At 31.5% G+C, this 16,171-nt stretch overlaps 3 protein-coding genes across 4 annotated transcripts; all 3 read right to left on the bottom strand.

Annotated features, from left to right (window-relative positions):
- Positions 1 to 3,707: 3,707 nt before the first annotated feature.
- On the bottom strand, positions 3,708 to 4,876 carry LOC137834520 (casparian strip membrane protein 3). The gene is given in 4 exon segments (XM_068642548.2): positions 3,708 to 3,844; positions 3,847 to 4,048; positions 4,161 to 4,284; positions 4,485 to 4,876. Coding segments are annotated over 4 exon segments (672 nt in total). The 5' UTR covers positions 4,799 to 4,876; the 3' UTR covers positions 3,708 to 3,812.
- Positions 4,877 to 5,563: 687 nt separating this feature from the next.
- On the bottom strand, positions 5,564 to 9,842 carry LOC137835618 (mitochondrial fission protein ELM1). 2 transcript variants are annotated; one of them, XR_016520940.1, is made up of 10 exons: positions 9,512 to 9,818; positions 9,226 to 9,437; positions 9,047 to 9,143; positions 8,138 to 8,287; positions 7,708 to 8,012; positions 6,745 to 7,608; positions 6,592 to 6,655; positions 6,400 to 6,493; positions 6,084 to 6,192; positions 5,564 to 5,948 (listed from the first exon to the last, which is right to left on the bottom strand). XR_016520940.1 is itself a non-coding variant. In XM_068644205.2 (10 exons), exons 1-10 carry the CDS (start codon positions 9,698 to 9,700, stop codon positions 5,847 to 5,849), a joined length of 1,257 nt encoding a protein of 418 aa, XP_068500306.1. In that variant the 5' UTR covers positions 9,701 to 9,842; the 3' UTR covers positions 5,564 to 5,846. The 2 variants fall into 2 exon arrangements, 1 of the variants encoding a protein (XP_068500306.1); XM_068644205.2 differs by having other exon boundaries at positions 6,745 to 6,857; positions 7,886 to 8,012; positions 9,512 to 9,842.
- Positions 9,843 to 12,017: 2,175 nt separating this feature from the next.
- LOC137835619 (capsanthin/capsorubin synthase, chromoplastic) lies at positions 12,018 to 13,860 on the bottom strand. Its single transcript, XM_068644206.2, has one exon. It carries the CDS (start codon positions 13,693 to 13,695, stop codon positions 12,196 to 12,198), a length of 1,500 nt encoding a protein of 499 aa, XP_068500307.2. The 5' UTR covers positions 13,696 to 13,860; the 3' UTR covers positions 12,018 to 12,195.
- Between the last annotated feature and the right edge of the window lie 2,311 nt (positions 13,861 to 16,171).

Raw genomic sequence — 16,171 nt, forward strand, 5'->3', positions numbered from 1 at the left:
TTGCGATAAAAATAAAATATAAAAATGTGTGATCAAATATATGAAGCAAATAATCTTAAAATGCTTATTAATTATGACATTTTGTAATAAACTAAACACTTTTAAAATTAATATTTTCTCTATTTTATGAGAGAAATTAATTTTTCAGAATATCAATCTTCTAAATCTTTTTCTTAAACTATACATATACTTTATCGTTTTTTTAATTGATATTTTAATGTAATAATACTTTATTAAGTATTTATATTTTTATTTAATACTCAGAGTATGGATTAATGTCTTTTTTCCGTTTATTCACATTCTTTTTTTATTATTGTATGGGTGTGTTGAGGTAATTAACAAAAAAAAATTTAGTGACTTGTTATTACTTTAGTCATACCAAGAAATTAAATTTAAATAAACTAAAAATAAAAGCTTGTATAAAAGTTCTAAATTACTAAGTGTAGTATGACTCATATTTAACTTTTTCATATAGTAATGACAATTAGATAATTGATTCTCTATCTATTATTAAGTATAAATTTGATTGAAGTGTGACATATTAGCGCAACAACGGGAAGAATAAAATCAAAATTTTCTTTATGTCACCTTAAATAATTACAAAGACTAATGGAAATATGTTTTATTGTAATTGAAAACAATAACACTTAATAAGTCGAATGATATTTTTCGCTCAAGAATGTGTCATCAACCTGAACAAACAACTTGCAATAATTGAATTCTTCTATGCATGCTTTCAATAACCCAAAAACACATTTTATAATACAATATGAAGTGTCTTGAACATAATAAATAACATGAGGAGAACCAATATATTGTACAATTTTTTTGGGAAGACTTTCTTGTACAACTAGTGTCCATCTTGGAAGATAAAAAAACCTCTCAATCGCCAAACTCCATCGCAATATTTTTTTTTGTTTAACAATCCATGCTTTTCCATAATCACAAAATAACCATGACGATTTTTAATTACTACAAATAAACTTTTGATGAGGATGAAAGGATTCACTTTTACTAAATTTAAAATAATTATAGTAATATGGATGGAATCTAGATTTTGGGAACTTTAAAATAGAGTGGTTGACAAACAAGTATGGGATGATTCTGTTTTTTTATCACCTATTGATCTCAAATTTTGCTAAACGATGCTCGTATTATTCACTGACATTTGTTGTAATAACATATGCTATGTGCTACATATCTGTCTGACTTTGATTCAACCACCATAAATTTGTACTATTAATTAATGATGATGAAAATGTCTAAACTAAAATTGTTATACCAGTTAAGTCACAATAATGAAAATCTAGAAAACAAACTAGAACATCAACTTATGACATTAGATCTTATAAACAAATACTTCTTTATCTTACTAACTTTGTATAATTGTTCAAAATTAATTATCCCTTTATTAAATTCAATTTTCTTAGGTGTTAAACATTTTCATTTATTTCGTAAAATTTTATTATTTTAATTTTACAAATTACATTAGATATGTACTACCCAATCCACCAATATGGGTTATTAATATCCAATTGATATTATGGAAATCTTTCAATTCGTAAAAGTCGGGTTGTTAATATTTCTATTATATTAATCACTTACAAACTAGTATAACAAACATAGTAATCACTTAAAGATAGAGATATACTTTGAATTACCATAAATATCAGAATGTATCTATCAAACTCGACATCCTACCTATGTGATTATAGAAACACATGTCAAACTCTTATTATCTATAAATACAAATTCAAGAAAGTACTCCCAACTTGCTCACTTAGTCAATACTTATTAACTCATCACTTAGAAAGTATTATATTTTTATTTACTTGAACGTCATATAATCTTGAGTAATGATATATGGACAATCCATAATTTTTATACAACCACATTACAACCCTCAATAATATTATTTTAATATTTTTTCATATCATTTAATTACAAATTTACCCTTTATTATATATATTTATATCTAAATTCATCACATCAAAAATTATATACAACTCTCATAGTTGTCAAAGTTCATTTCTCTATAATCTTGTGCATGTGGACTCACAGTCAATCTTTAATAATAAAGTTCAACAATTTTTTTAAGAAGAAATTAAATCTTTACCAACAATTTGGAAGGTCCAACACCAAATCTAATAAGAACAAAATATAAATACTAATTTAAAATTTTAAAAAATCAAAAGAAACATTTAAGTTAAAAAGAAAACAAACATTAATTAAAAAACAATTTATAGAAAACAGTAAAAAAAATATGCTTGATAGCACGATTTTAGAAAAAATTATAAAAAACTGAAATTGTGTTAACACATACGACTTTTAAAAAAAACAGTGCATTTAAGCACGAATTCTAAAAAAAATTAAGGTTGTACTTATGAGTACGGCTTTTCTAAAAATAATTAAAAAAGTAAAAAACAATAGAAAGCTTTTGGAGCACAACTTCTTAATGGAATATTTACCAGAAACTAAGTTGTCCTTCGAGGCATATTTTTCATATAGAAGTTGTGTTTCAAGGCACAATTTATTCATTTATGTAAAAGTTTTAAAATTTACATATTTGAAAGAAAATTACCCATTTCATAAATGAACCGATATTACATATTCTTGGATAAATAGATACTTTATTTATAATCTTTGTAGGGCATATATTTTTTTACAACTTTAGAGTGATAAGTGTCTAATTTATGAGAATTTATTGCTAATTTCATATTAAAATATAGGTATTTATGAAGATTTATTGTTAATTTATATATAAAATAATATCTAATTTATGAATTTATACCTTTTTATATTTTTTACTATTGGTGTTAAGTGCAGATTTCCATGAAAGATTGGAGATTTGAGATTTGGATTAAAAATGAATGATTTGAGCAAAAAAGATAAAGATGGAAGGTCCCAGACTGGAAAAAGATGCAAAGAAAGATTGAACCTTTTTTTTTATGTTTTATCATTTAGTCCATTAGCGCCACACAATAAACAACCTAACCCCTATAAACCTAGGATAAATAGAGGGCTAGAGGCTCAACCAGATTGAGAGGAAAACACCAGAGTGAATTGTAACCCAATTGGGAGAATGGAAGGTGCTAGAAGTATGCGTGGCTAATTCTACGTCTTGTGATTGTGAGTAATCTGTTTAAATTCTTGTGTACATGTGTATTTAAGTGATATCTTATATATTTATATATTAATATTTAGTTATTGATTGATGATTGATATTGTTGTTTTACTTTTAATTTTCCGTGACAAATTGAAAATCTTAAATCTGACCAGGAGGTATTTTTAGGGTTCAGACCTAAACAACAATACTTAACATTTTTAGGGTTCCTTCTAAGTTGTTCTTATAATTGTGCGATGGATCGATATCCGTCCTTAGGGACAATTATTACTTCTGACAAACGTAATGCACTTGCCGTAAAAAGTCATCAAGTTTTAGACGCCATACTTATTAAATAAATAAATTAAGTGCATTTGAATCTATTTTTCTCTTGTTTTATGAGTCTTAATAAAAGAAAATAAGAATAGATGGTGTGACTAATAACCTTAAGAAAAAAGTTTTTTTAAAGAATAAAGTTTGTTTGATACAATAAACAGTAAAAAAATCCCTTTATAACTATTTTTTAAAATAAAATATTATATTATAATAAAATAATAATTTATTTAAGTGTATGAAGATTTCATTGCTCGTTGGAACCAGAGACTTCAACATGATTTTTCACTTTAATGCAACACACATCACTTACACCTCAAACTCTTGCAACTTTACAATAACATTATATAAGAGAAACTTCTATGAAGCACCACCATTACCATCCAATTTCTCTTTTCAACCCCTTTTGAGAGCCACAGAGGACACCACAATCAAGCAAATTAAGAGAACCGCTGCAACAAAAGAAGCCACCACAGCCTCACTAGTAACCTGACAGAAGTCAGTGAACTGCTGACAAATGGCGATCCAATTGGCATCTTGGCTCCCATTATGCGCTAAGTAGACAACAGCAGCAGCAGCTGAAGCAGCTGCCATGACCAAAGCCATTGAAAACTGCAATGGTGTAGTCAAATCTTTTTCTAGTAAGTATTATTGAGTGAGGTGATTGTTAGAAAAAACATGCTGGTCAATGCATTATCTCTACTCATACTCAATTCAAGCTTACAATGTCTATGATCGCCAGTAGAAGCCTTGGCCCCGTTGCAAAAGGCCGAACAATGCAGACAATTGAAAATGGCAGTGATAGGATGAGGAATACAGCTGCTCCTCCATTTGCAAATACAAAAAACCTGCATGTGACCAAAATAAAAGGATGGTGTTTGCTTCTAATTAGTGTAACTATTTGTGAGCTCATTTATGTGTGTATATTTGTGTGCTAGAAAAGGAGTATACATATAGTGACATAGCATTTGCATTAGCTCTAATCACGAGAAAATGTTTGGTGACATCCGAAATTGGACCTCATCTTTGTTGTTGAACATAAACTTACTGAAACATTGGAAAATCATCCCATTGAACATGAAACTGAAAGAACTGGGTGAAGAATGGAAGAATCTGTTCACTGTTCCCCATGATGGCAGCAGCACCTATAGCAGAACCAATGGCTCCGAGCCTAAGGATGAAATCTAGGATAGCGACACCCTTTTTCCATCCCCCCCTTGGGGATGGGGTAGCTTTTGTGGAAACTACAGTTACAGAAGGGGGAGCAGCCTCAGCAATATTTTTCCCCTTGCCATTGCTCCTTGTCCTCCTGGATTCTGGGCTGGTAGGTGCAGATGCTACATCCTCTTTCTTTGAATCCATCACAATACGATATGGAAGTTACTCTTTTGAAAGATCTGGAGGAGAATTTTTTTGTGTGGTATGTATTGTGGAAGCTGCTACTTGTGTATATATAGAATATGCACAAAGAAAGTTTAGACATTCAATTAACGGAGTTGGTTAGTGAAGATGCTCTATGTTGCTTTGTCAAGTCTAATTCTGTGAGGTGTAATGAAGGAGTTGTTCAGAACTTACTTGCTCCACATCGTACCAAAAACATTTTTCCTTGATTCTGTAACTTTCCTACCACTTATGTGACAAAACCGCCAACCCAACTAACGAATGCTAAGACCAACAAATAAACATACTCAATATTCATTTATTTATTCATTTGTATGTCATATATCTCAAATTTGTGCAGGTGATGACAAGTAGTGCAATACAAACGAAAACAATACTGCAAGGAAGGATTTAAGCCCAAAAAATTACCATAAAACCAAGCACGTATGAAAAGGTGTGGTTTGACTCGGAATTTGAATCTTGTTTTTTGGCCATGCATAAAACTATTGAGTCGTTAGTTATACTTTGCATCTAGGCCTAATAGTAAAAAGCATTATAGTCTTAAAATTATCATAAAATTATAACATTTTCGTTTGAAAGACAACATAAGTTTTAGCATTACATTTATTCAAAAGAAAAATGTCAGCTATTGGTAATGCCAGTTCATTAAATTGTACCCTATTTTATCAGTACACCCACGTCTCGAAACTAAAAGGAGCAGGTAACATATGGAAGAATGAGGTACAATTTGTTAACAGTACAAACAAAATTTTTATTTACCTCATTTATTGAAACGTGTCGATCGCCATAAAAGTGTCAAAGTTTCCTCGCAGTTTACTAGCTGCTATCGTACAACCTTATATTTTACATTACATTCTTGAAAATTGCTGTGGTGGAAAGAATAACGAACACCAAAATTGGTATGTGCTATCAGAGAAACATGATATTTTGGAAACTATCTTCCAAACAACAAATGGTTACCGCCTTTACGAAAAAAAAATAGAGTATTATGTGGACTAAGAATTGTGTTCTATATCTTCAGTTTCCATCCTCGGGCAGCAAGCGCTTCATGAACCCGTTTAGCTGCCTCAGCAGTGTCATCAAGGGGGGGATAACTCCAATTTTCTGATATCTGAAAATTTAAGAAAATATATACCGATTAAAACATGGATACTTCACAACACATTATGTATAATTCAAAGACAAATGTCCTTCCACATTTCATTTTAATCTATGTACTTGATGAATAAGTAGAACTCCAACTTACATCCTCGGACCCTGTAAAAGGCCTAACAACTCCTCGTTCTCTCAATGATTTATGGAATTCTGTGAATTTCCATTTGCAACGGTCAGCTCCCATAATATACACAGGCTTCCTGTGGGAGAAACATAACTGATTTATTAAAAACAAATAGCAGAAATGAAAATACATGTATCAATTTACAACAATAACAACAACAAAGTCTCAGGGGATAAACTACAAATAGGCACCAGTGAACTCTATAAAAACTATTTTTTCAGTAAACTCATTTGGAGGTCAAAGTGGGGAAAATCTATCATAGAGATACTTTTCACAGACATACCCAGTGCTACAAGCTTCACTTATCATGCTAACTGAATCTGCAGTGACAACAAATGCATCCGCCCAAGCTAGATGCCCCACATGCGGGTTTGGTTCTGAAAATCATGTTAGCGACAGGGATTAACCACATTTTATCTCTTAAATATTTTTAAAAGAATCTGACATAGCAATCTAAACCTGAATAAATATTTACCTTGCCCATCCCAAACATAAACTTTTGGATTATTTCCAAGTTCTCTCACTATAATATCGGATACCTGTTTAAAAGACAAAAAAAGGAAACAAAAAAGTGTCAGAGATAAAAACATTGCTAAATGATATCTGCATAAGAAACTTCATGCTATACCTTTTGTGGTGTCCTCTCAGAAAAGGATATTCTCACACTCCCACAGCTACCAAGAACACTGAGCAAAGATGTTGCTAACTCCTTAGCAAGATCGACACCATATGGACAGTTTTCTGTATATATAGCTAAAATTAGGTATGTCTTTGGCACTGAAATTCAAAACAATTCCAAACTTTTTTTCACCTCCCCCCACGCATAACCAAGAACATTTCTAATTATTAAATTCATGAGAAAGTTTATTGCTAAAAGAAAATAATGAGTACAGCAATTCTGACCCGGGGCCGTTACTCTACATAACGTTCAGTCATTTTTAAACAATTACAACAGTACAGTAAAATGTATATTTCAATGTGAGCCCACTGTCTCCTATGTCCCCATATGGTTTCTTGTGATGTACTGATAGAAAATGGAATATGAGACTATAATATTATTAATTCCAGAATATCAGTGAGCTCAGTGGCTCTACAAGCAAAGAAAAAGACCCAGAGTTGAAGAATACTCTCTTAACAGATTTCCAGTCTGCCTCTCCCCACTCTCCTCTCTTCCAAAATACTGACTCTTCACTGCATGTCCCTCATGCCACCTCATCAATTCAGTAACTAACTTTCATTTCCTCCACTAGTGGTCCCACTTTCTTTCTCTTTCCCTCCACTAGTGGGCCTCACTCTCTTTCTCATTCTCTCCACTACTGGGCTACACTCTCCTTCTCCTAGTGTAGAATTTCCATATTCTGGGCCTTTCAGATTTCTCAAGTATATTAGGTCCATAAGCATCTTGTTGATGTCTAGAAGTCCTATCATAATCTGTTTTCCCTCTGCAGATTCCCCTGATTTCCTAGAATTTTGTATAAGAACCTTGGGTCAACTACACAACAAAAACTAGACATCGTTAGTTGGAGAGCCCGAGGCCTTATAAACCATGCATAGAATCTCATATTTCTAATGGGAGATTTAAGACCCACACCTAGCAATAGGATCCTAAAAATTTCCATATGTCCTCGAGGTATACTTGTAGTCCTTTTTCACAAACATTACAAATGTGATGCAACCCAGCATTTCACAAACAATGATATAAACATTTATACCAAATAAGATATTGGAATATAACCACGCATGACTAGGACAAGTATAATAGAAATTACTTGTTGGTCCTCCAATGTTGACCACGAGCAATGGCCTTGGAACATGAGCAAACACATCTTGCCATGTAATGGCAGCACTGCGAAGTGAAGCAAAATCTATTCGATGTAAGGCTCCCAATGTCAGAACCTAATGTAAATTATCACATACAATCCTCAGCAATAGACAGTAGCTAACACCAGAGTAAAATCGCATTTTCTCCAGTGTAGTAAAATGTAATAGCAGTCACATCATATGGCGCACACAACACATACCACATGACTATCTGGAGGCTCACGTGGTGTTATCCAGCTTCTAAGAAACTTAGGAACCTGCTTCTGACCTTCTGGAGTCAGAGGATAATAATCATGATGAGGTGTAATCACCATGTCAAACCTATTCAAATGAGACCTTGGATGTTGTATCTGTCCAGAAGGAAAAAAAAATTAATAGAAGTTACGAATAGAACAACACTTAAATGAAGCAATAAGCACCACCGGAAGCGTAGAAGTGCAACACGTCACTACACCGCTTACAATGAAAATTGAGACTGATTAATACATGGATAACCTAATATTCTTAGGAACAAGCACATATTACTTATTTTCATTAGATAAAAAAGAATAAAAAACATCTGGCTCAGCTTAGTATCTTGATAGTATTTGCCCAAAAATATTGGAAAGACATTAAAACAAATAGTAAAATGCAAAGACAATAAAGCAAAAAAACAAGCTCTAGATGCGAGGAAAGAGAGTATTAAAGAAGCGAAGAGTCTTCTCAATCTCCCATCAAGACTCAGAACCATGCTACGGAATCCAAGTACTGAACTAGCATACCAGCCAAAAGTTCAAACAGAAAATTGCCATGCCAAAAGAGTAGGTTGCCACTCGTCTTTTGGAATACAATCGCAGCACCAACTTTTGTCAACCACACACTGAATTTCACTCATGGCAAAATTTTTAGGCTATTAAAACTGTTTCATGACTTCATCTTGCAGTTTCAAATCAAAGACCAACTAAATTACAGCAGTTACTTTCAACAAACAAGCGCCAATGATAAGCAAGCAAGTAAACACATAAGTATGAATTCAATCACATTGCTTATCTGCACAAAAACACCACCACCAGACTTTACAGTATATCACATGAACAAAATCATTCAGAGCATGAAACGCGAGAGCAGACCTGAACAACAAAAACAAGGTCAGCAGCTAAACGCTTTATGGAACTCGCAATAGAAATCGTGTCTCTTCCAGATGCAACCACCAATAACGGTCCCTCCCTGTAAAAACAATAAAATATCAATCACAGTATTATGTCCAACACATCAAATTACAGTAAAAAAAAGTGGAATAGAAATTCACTTTTCGTAAGTTTCGCGAACCAAATTGACTACATGATTGGCATCAGCTTCGAGAATAGAGGACAATCCGTTAGGGTGCGAAGTGATAGGAAGGTACTGAGATTTGGAGGAGAAGGCGCGAAACAAGGAAAATAGGTAATGGAATTTTTGATGGAGAGAGAGGGGAAGCCACTGGAGCCAATCGTCGATTCCACCTTTCGGCCTCGTAACGCGCTGCAACAAAAAGATGAATCAGTAGAGAGAGAAACAGTTAATTGGAAGATTGTAACGGAAAATAAATAGCGTACGTATATGAGATGGTTGTGGGAGAGGCCTAGGGCGCGGAGCAAACCGATACTGTGATTCTCGGAGGAGGGGAAGCCGTTGCCGATGATGACGGCGCGGCGGACGATAGTATGGAGGCCGGATTCGAAGATGTCCGGAGTGCCACGTGCCGCCGTGGGACTGGGCGGCTCCGGAAGCTGGATTGGCTTCATTCTCGTGGGTTGGAAGTTGGAAGAAAAGAATCGAGCTGAATGAATCAATGATACGTAGTGACATGAAAAGAGGAACAAGGAAGTTGCATTTTCCTGCAAACTTCTCACTTTTCACTTTCACCACAGTTACTTGTATTATTTTAGTAACTCATGCAAATCAATTTAAACTTAAACATCTCTGATTTGGTGCTTAAGCTTCTGAGATTATTGTTATTTTAGTACAAAAATATTATTTACTTTACTGCAACTTAGCTACTGGATCAATTAAGTTTAGTAACAATTATTTTAAGATTTATATCTGTAATTAATTGAAAATATAATATATATTGATAGTGTACGAAATTTAAATTCAAAATAAAATGTGTTAAAGTTGTTTATTAATTATGAAGCTATTTCTAAGAATAGGATTTTTGTCAACTGGTCTTGTGTCAATTTCAAACACCATCGTTGTTGAGTTTGAAAGTTTATCTAAATAATTTTTCTTAAAACTCAAAACGAATAATAAAGATTTAAAATTGGTGACATGATGTTGTATATAGTATATATTATTTGTATACTATGATAACTTTCTTTTTATGACTATGATTCTTTATAGGTGTGTTACTCCATTTTAAATATGTTATCACCTTTTATTGTTTTTTATGAGAGATACTGATATGATAATACACAAGAAGAAGATATCATATAATTTATTAGTGTAGGGACGAGACTGAGTTGTTCGAGACTCGGTCTTCCTGACCGAGACGACCGAGATCCCACGGACGGTCTGGTCGACCGACACATATAATCATTAACGCTCAAACCAAGGTCAGTGAAACTAAATTACCATTAAGAATTAGGTAATGCAACCATAAGTGTGATTCATTCCACTAATCAGACCCAATAAGGTAAGTCCATTAAAATAATATAAATATCACACATTCCAACGAACAAGGTACGTCATTATTACTGTACACACCCGAGTGCCGAGCACCCCTTTACTGACTTGAGCGTCGGAGTGCCTTCTGCAGATACCTCTCCCATTTGACATTCACCCAAGACTGAGAGTCAAAGGAGTAGCGTGAAGACCAAAAGGATCACAACAAAACCCTAGAAACCTGGTGCCTGAAGGAAGGAAGAAGACGAAGACTTCAACCGTTCTCTAGATCCATCTCCCTAGCAGAAACAATTAGTAATAATTTGATCATAGATAAAATTAGGTAATGAAAATTTAAGGGAGACTGTAGTATCAAGGCTTTTTATAGCAAAGACAACAAAATTAATATATAAGAAATTGAAGTTAATATTTATCAATGATTTTTATGCTACTTCAGTTTTAATTCTCCTAGTATTTTGGTTAAAGTAGTGGATTTAATGTTTTAGTTTTAAAATTACTTGTAATTTTAAAATGGAATGTTACGCTGTAGCGTTGTATTGATGAATATACATATTTTGTTATTATCCTGTTATTTGTATATATAATTTTATAATCGCATAGTATTTATAAGAGTATAATATATTGAATTTTCATAACCTGTGATTTATGATTTTATAAGTTTTTTTTTATTATGATTTATTATATTTTGAATATTTAAATAGATCATAATAGATAATATTTCAACGAATTTGTTTATAACTATTAAGAAATGTCCTAAACTTATTATTTTCTTCAACTTTAATTCTTTTAAGCAGTTACTCCTAAGACAGTGCAATTCCTTTTTTAATTAATCAGATTATGAATTAAAAGATAATTTCTCTACTTACAAGTATTGTTTTATTTACATATTAAAAAATGAACACTCCTTTCATATACTTCAAATACCTAAACTACTAACTACTCAGTTCAAGCAATGCACTTCTAATGAGTTTCAAACTTCATTTCATTGTAATAAGTAATGATCAAACATCATTTAATTTTAATATCTATTGCTTATTTAATCAATTGCTTCTTATATTCATCAATCACCTTAGCTTCCTTAATGGTTTCTTGTAAGGGCATGTTTGGTGGTGAACTTCTTTATCATTTTGTAAACTTGACGCATATCCAAAACGTGGTTTGTTAAAGCAACTTATGTTCTGTTAATTCGTTTTGTGTTTGGTTTAACTTTTTTACTTAAAAACTACTTTAAAGTTAGAATAGAAGTCAAATTTTATTTTTAATTTGTACATTTTTATTTTCATAAAACTAAGTCACCTAGATACAAGGTAGCTCGCTTACTTCACATACACATAGGCCACATAACTTTTTATTCTGGTAGACTTATCTGATTTAACATACCTATCCACATGGGATTGAAGTCGCTTATATCTCAAATTTGGAAAATTTGGAAAAAGTGCATAAGGACTGAATGCTTATTTTACATTCAATTGAACTGATTGTTTGTTTTATTAGCAGCCTAAAATTTAGACACCAGAAATCTGGTGCATGCATCTATCAGTGATAACTCAACATGAAAGTTCAGCTGCGATGAAAAATAAAAACTTATGCTATGCATTTCACAACCTTCCATCATCGATCATGCTTTGTATTCCAAAGCAATGTTTCCCATCATCTTAGCCAATGGCACAGGACATTTTGTGGTGATATCAAACTTAGATGGATTTGAGGCATGTCCAAAGAGTGATAAGCTTAACCAAACAAGCTCCTTTAAAGTTAGCTTAGAAGAGAGGAACCCTTGCCAGTAATAAGGTTTCAAGTCAAAAAAGGCATTGAAGAAATTCCTGCTTCCATTCAAGTCGAGCTTCAACAAAGTCTCCATTCCAAAAGAGTAAAATTCCCTTACCATCCTCTTCTCAATTGGCCACATGCTATTCCAAACTTTAGCATAAAGCTGTTTCCCCCTAATCATTCTGGTGGAGCCAAGACACTCAGCTATAGCAAAAGCCACAACAGGTGCCACAGCCATTGTTCTAGCCACCATGTACCCTGTGGAAGGGTGGACTACTCCAGAAGTGCCACCAATAGCCATCACATTTTGAGGGATCCTTGGGAGAGGTCCTCCCATTGGGATCAAACACTTTTCATCCTCCAACACCCTCTTCACTCTAATGCCTAAGTGCCTTAACCTTGCAACCATCCTCCTCTTCACTTCCATGTAAGACAACGCGGGACGGCTAACAAGTGAAGTCTCTTCAAGAAATATCAAATTGGAACTAAATGGCATTGCATAGAGGAAAGTAGGAAACCTGGAATTGCTAACTCTCAAAGAAGGTTCATTCCCTAAATGAGAATCCCTCCAATCCATCAAAACCATCTTATCCAAATCAAAAGGGTGTTCTTCCACTTCAACCAAAACACCATGAGCAATCTGATAACCTTGGTTTCTCACCTTGTCATATTCTATAAAACGACTACCAAATCCACTGGCATCAATAACTAAACTCCCCTTCAATTCTACCCCATCATCACACAGAACAGAAGACTCAAACTCTTGGTGCTTAACTTCCCATGCCTTTGCCTTGTGAAATCTAACCCCATTGGAGACACACCCTTCAATCAATCTCTCTTTCAGCTTCCTTCTACTAACCCTCCCATAACAACGATCCAAATACTTGGTCTTGTTATCATCAACATAAACGCAAGCCATAGGCCATGTTTTGTCCAAGCAATCCTCAAGACCAAGATTCTCAAACTCATCAACCCAAACACCATAGTTATTAGGCCACACAGAAAGAGGGTCAGGATCAACACAACAAACCTTAACTCCGTAGAGGGACACTTGCTCCGCTAGCCTTATGCCTGCAGGGCCAGCACCAATGATTATCACATCAAAACGAGCGCGATCAGAAGGGTGGCACCATGGAAGATCAAAATCTAAGGCCTCAGGTTGGTGCTCAGGTTTCAAATCAAGGAAGTTTCCGTACCTGCTAGTGCTGTGGACCCTCTTGCCTCTGATCAACTTTCTTGATGGTGTGTAATGGATTTTGGTAAGAGGGAATGAAGGGGAGTTTGAGTGGAGGGGTTGGTGAGGCTTGAGCGGAGGAGTTTGGGAAGACAACATTAAACGAGTTCCCATGTTTTTTAGCTGTTATTCTGATTTGAGTGATGGAGAAAAGTAGATGGAAATTGTGCAGAAAGGAGGATGATGTAAGTGCTGTTGGCTATGGTGAAGGGAGTTTGACAATTGAAAGATACATTAAGACAAATAGGAATCAAAAGCTCACACACCAACACGATGCCATTCCCCGCTATGCAACATTTATTTCTCATTTATTTATTAAATTATATTAATTACTAGCTCATCTATTATAAACTAAATATTTAATTTATGCGTTATAAAATATTTTGTTTTAATTTTTATTTAATACATTATTTCATTATTAAATATATTAGAGATTTCTAATCTACAATTAAAGAATATTTTATAGTATATGGTTCCAAACATCAATTAAAAATTTACTTTTTTTTATCAACAAAGTTGACTTCTTAATAAAATAATTACGTGTAATGAATACTAAAAATATTTATCCACATCACATCGAGAGATAAAGAAAAAAAAGTTTGTAAGAGATATAATATGATAAGAAGATATGCAAAGAAATAAAAATATTTTAATTTGTATATTTATTTATATTAATATGTCACACAAAATTCCTAATTTACAATTAAATGATATTTTTTAATATATAAATAAATACAAATACCACTTTAAATTTACTTCTTAATAAAATATAGTCATATTTAATGAATATAAAAAATATTCATTCACATCTAGATAGAGAGAAAAAATAATGTAAAAGATATAATATGATAAGAAGATATCCAAACAAATGAAAATATTTAATTTATATATTTATTTATAACCATGTTAATCAATATCTCACAGGTCAAAAAATTAAAATTTTATTTCGTCTTATACATTTTTTCTTTATAAATTTACACAAGACTCTTTACATTCTTATACATTATATTATAATTTTTTTAATTCTTTAAAAATACCAAGTGTGTATTCCTACGGGGTATTTATTAAACATTAAAAAATGAGCTATGTATATAAATCGAAAAAACTTAGGGATATATAGCATTATAATTTTATTCAGTTCTTTATTTGAATGCAAACAACATGTTTCTTTATGGTTGTTCATTGTGATCCTATATAATTTTTAATATTTTTTTTTATTATTTAACAAGTCACAGTGATTAGCAAGACCTTTTATCGATTACTTTGCATTACTTATTATATTTTAAAATGTAGAGTTTTTAAATAAAAATACGAAATTCAAATAAATAGAAACATTTTTTTCTTCTCTTTATTTGTAAATTTTATAATAATTGAAATAATATTTTTATAGCATTTTATTTTTTAAAGAAAAGAACCTGAATGAGAGATATTTTCATAATTTATATTTGATATTTGATAAATCATTTAAAAACATCCAATATTATCATTTATGCAAATCTTCTATTTCGAACGTTTTAATTATTTAACTTTTTTTAAAATAAATTACCTTTTTTCAATTTATTATTTAATGGGTCGTGAAGAATCTTCATTATGCAATTAATGCATTATTTCAACATTTAATTATTTAGTGGTAATAAAATTTAATCACTTACAAGTTTTTAGAATGATGTATTTAATATTTAGAAAATAAACGTATCATCCATTGTAATTCTTTTTTAATTAACATATGCATGGTTCATTTTTAAAATAAAGAATTATAGGTTTTAAGTCATGCAAATTTTAAAAACAATATTTTCATTTTAAAGTAAATTGTATAAAGTTTTTAATAAGCATTGATTTTCTTTCAAATATTATAATTATGAATTAAATTTTTCTAAATAAGAAGTTTTAGTATGTATACTTTAATATATATACACACACAACATTTAATACTTTAACTAATGTTGAATAATAGAAATTGAAAGATATATAGTAGTAATATATATTTTAAATAACAATTTAGTTAAATGATAATTACATTTTTAAATTAATATTAATATTTAACATATTTATCAATTTATTTATAATAAAACGTAAGACTATTTATAATGCAAAAGTATTAGTCAGGTCTTAATTTTAGATATAAATTTGATAAGAAAACTTTCATTGGAGGATGGTAATGTAAAGCAGTGCGGGGTCTTATATTTGAATTAAAAGAATTAAAAAAAATGAAGTGTGATTGTGTAAAAAAATCTATACCTTAAGAATAAAAAAATAATTATATAACTAAATTAATTATTTAATTTGTAATAATAAATAAAGGATTATAAAAATGTAAAACATACATGTGATGCCATTAATTAAATACATAATATTATAATATTCTAAAAAATAAATAAAATATTAAGTTTATTGTAAAGATAGATATTTAGTAAATTATTTTAAATAAGAGCGATATGTTTATTTTTATGAATAACATTTTTTTCTTTTTAAATATGCGGAGATTTCAACCCAATTGTAATATCATATATCGAGCGTCATAAGATAATAATGGGATAAAAAATTAAAATCTGATTTCTAAGATAATTACATTTACATAAAATACATTATC

This window comes from Phaseolus vulgaris, chromosome 5, assembly GCF_051622355.1.
Source record: "Phaseolus vulgaris cultivar YP4 chromosome 5, ASM5162235v1, whole genome shotgun sequence".
Lineage (NCBI taxonomy): Eukaryota > Viridiplantae > Streptophyta > Magnoliopsida > Fabales > Fabaceae > Phaseolus > Phaseolus vulgaris.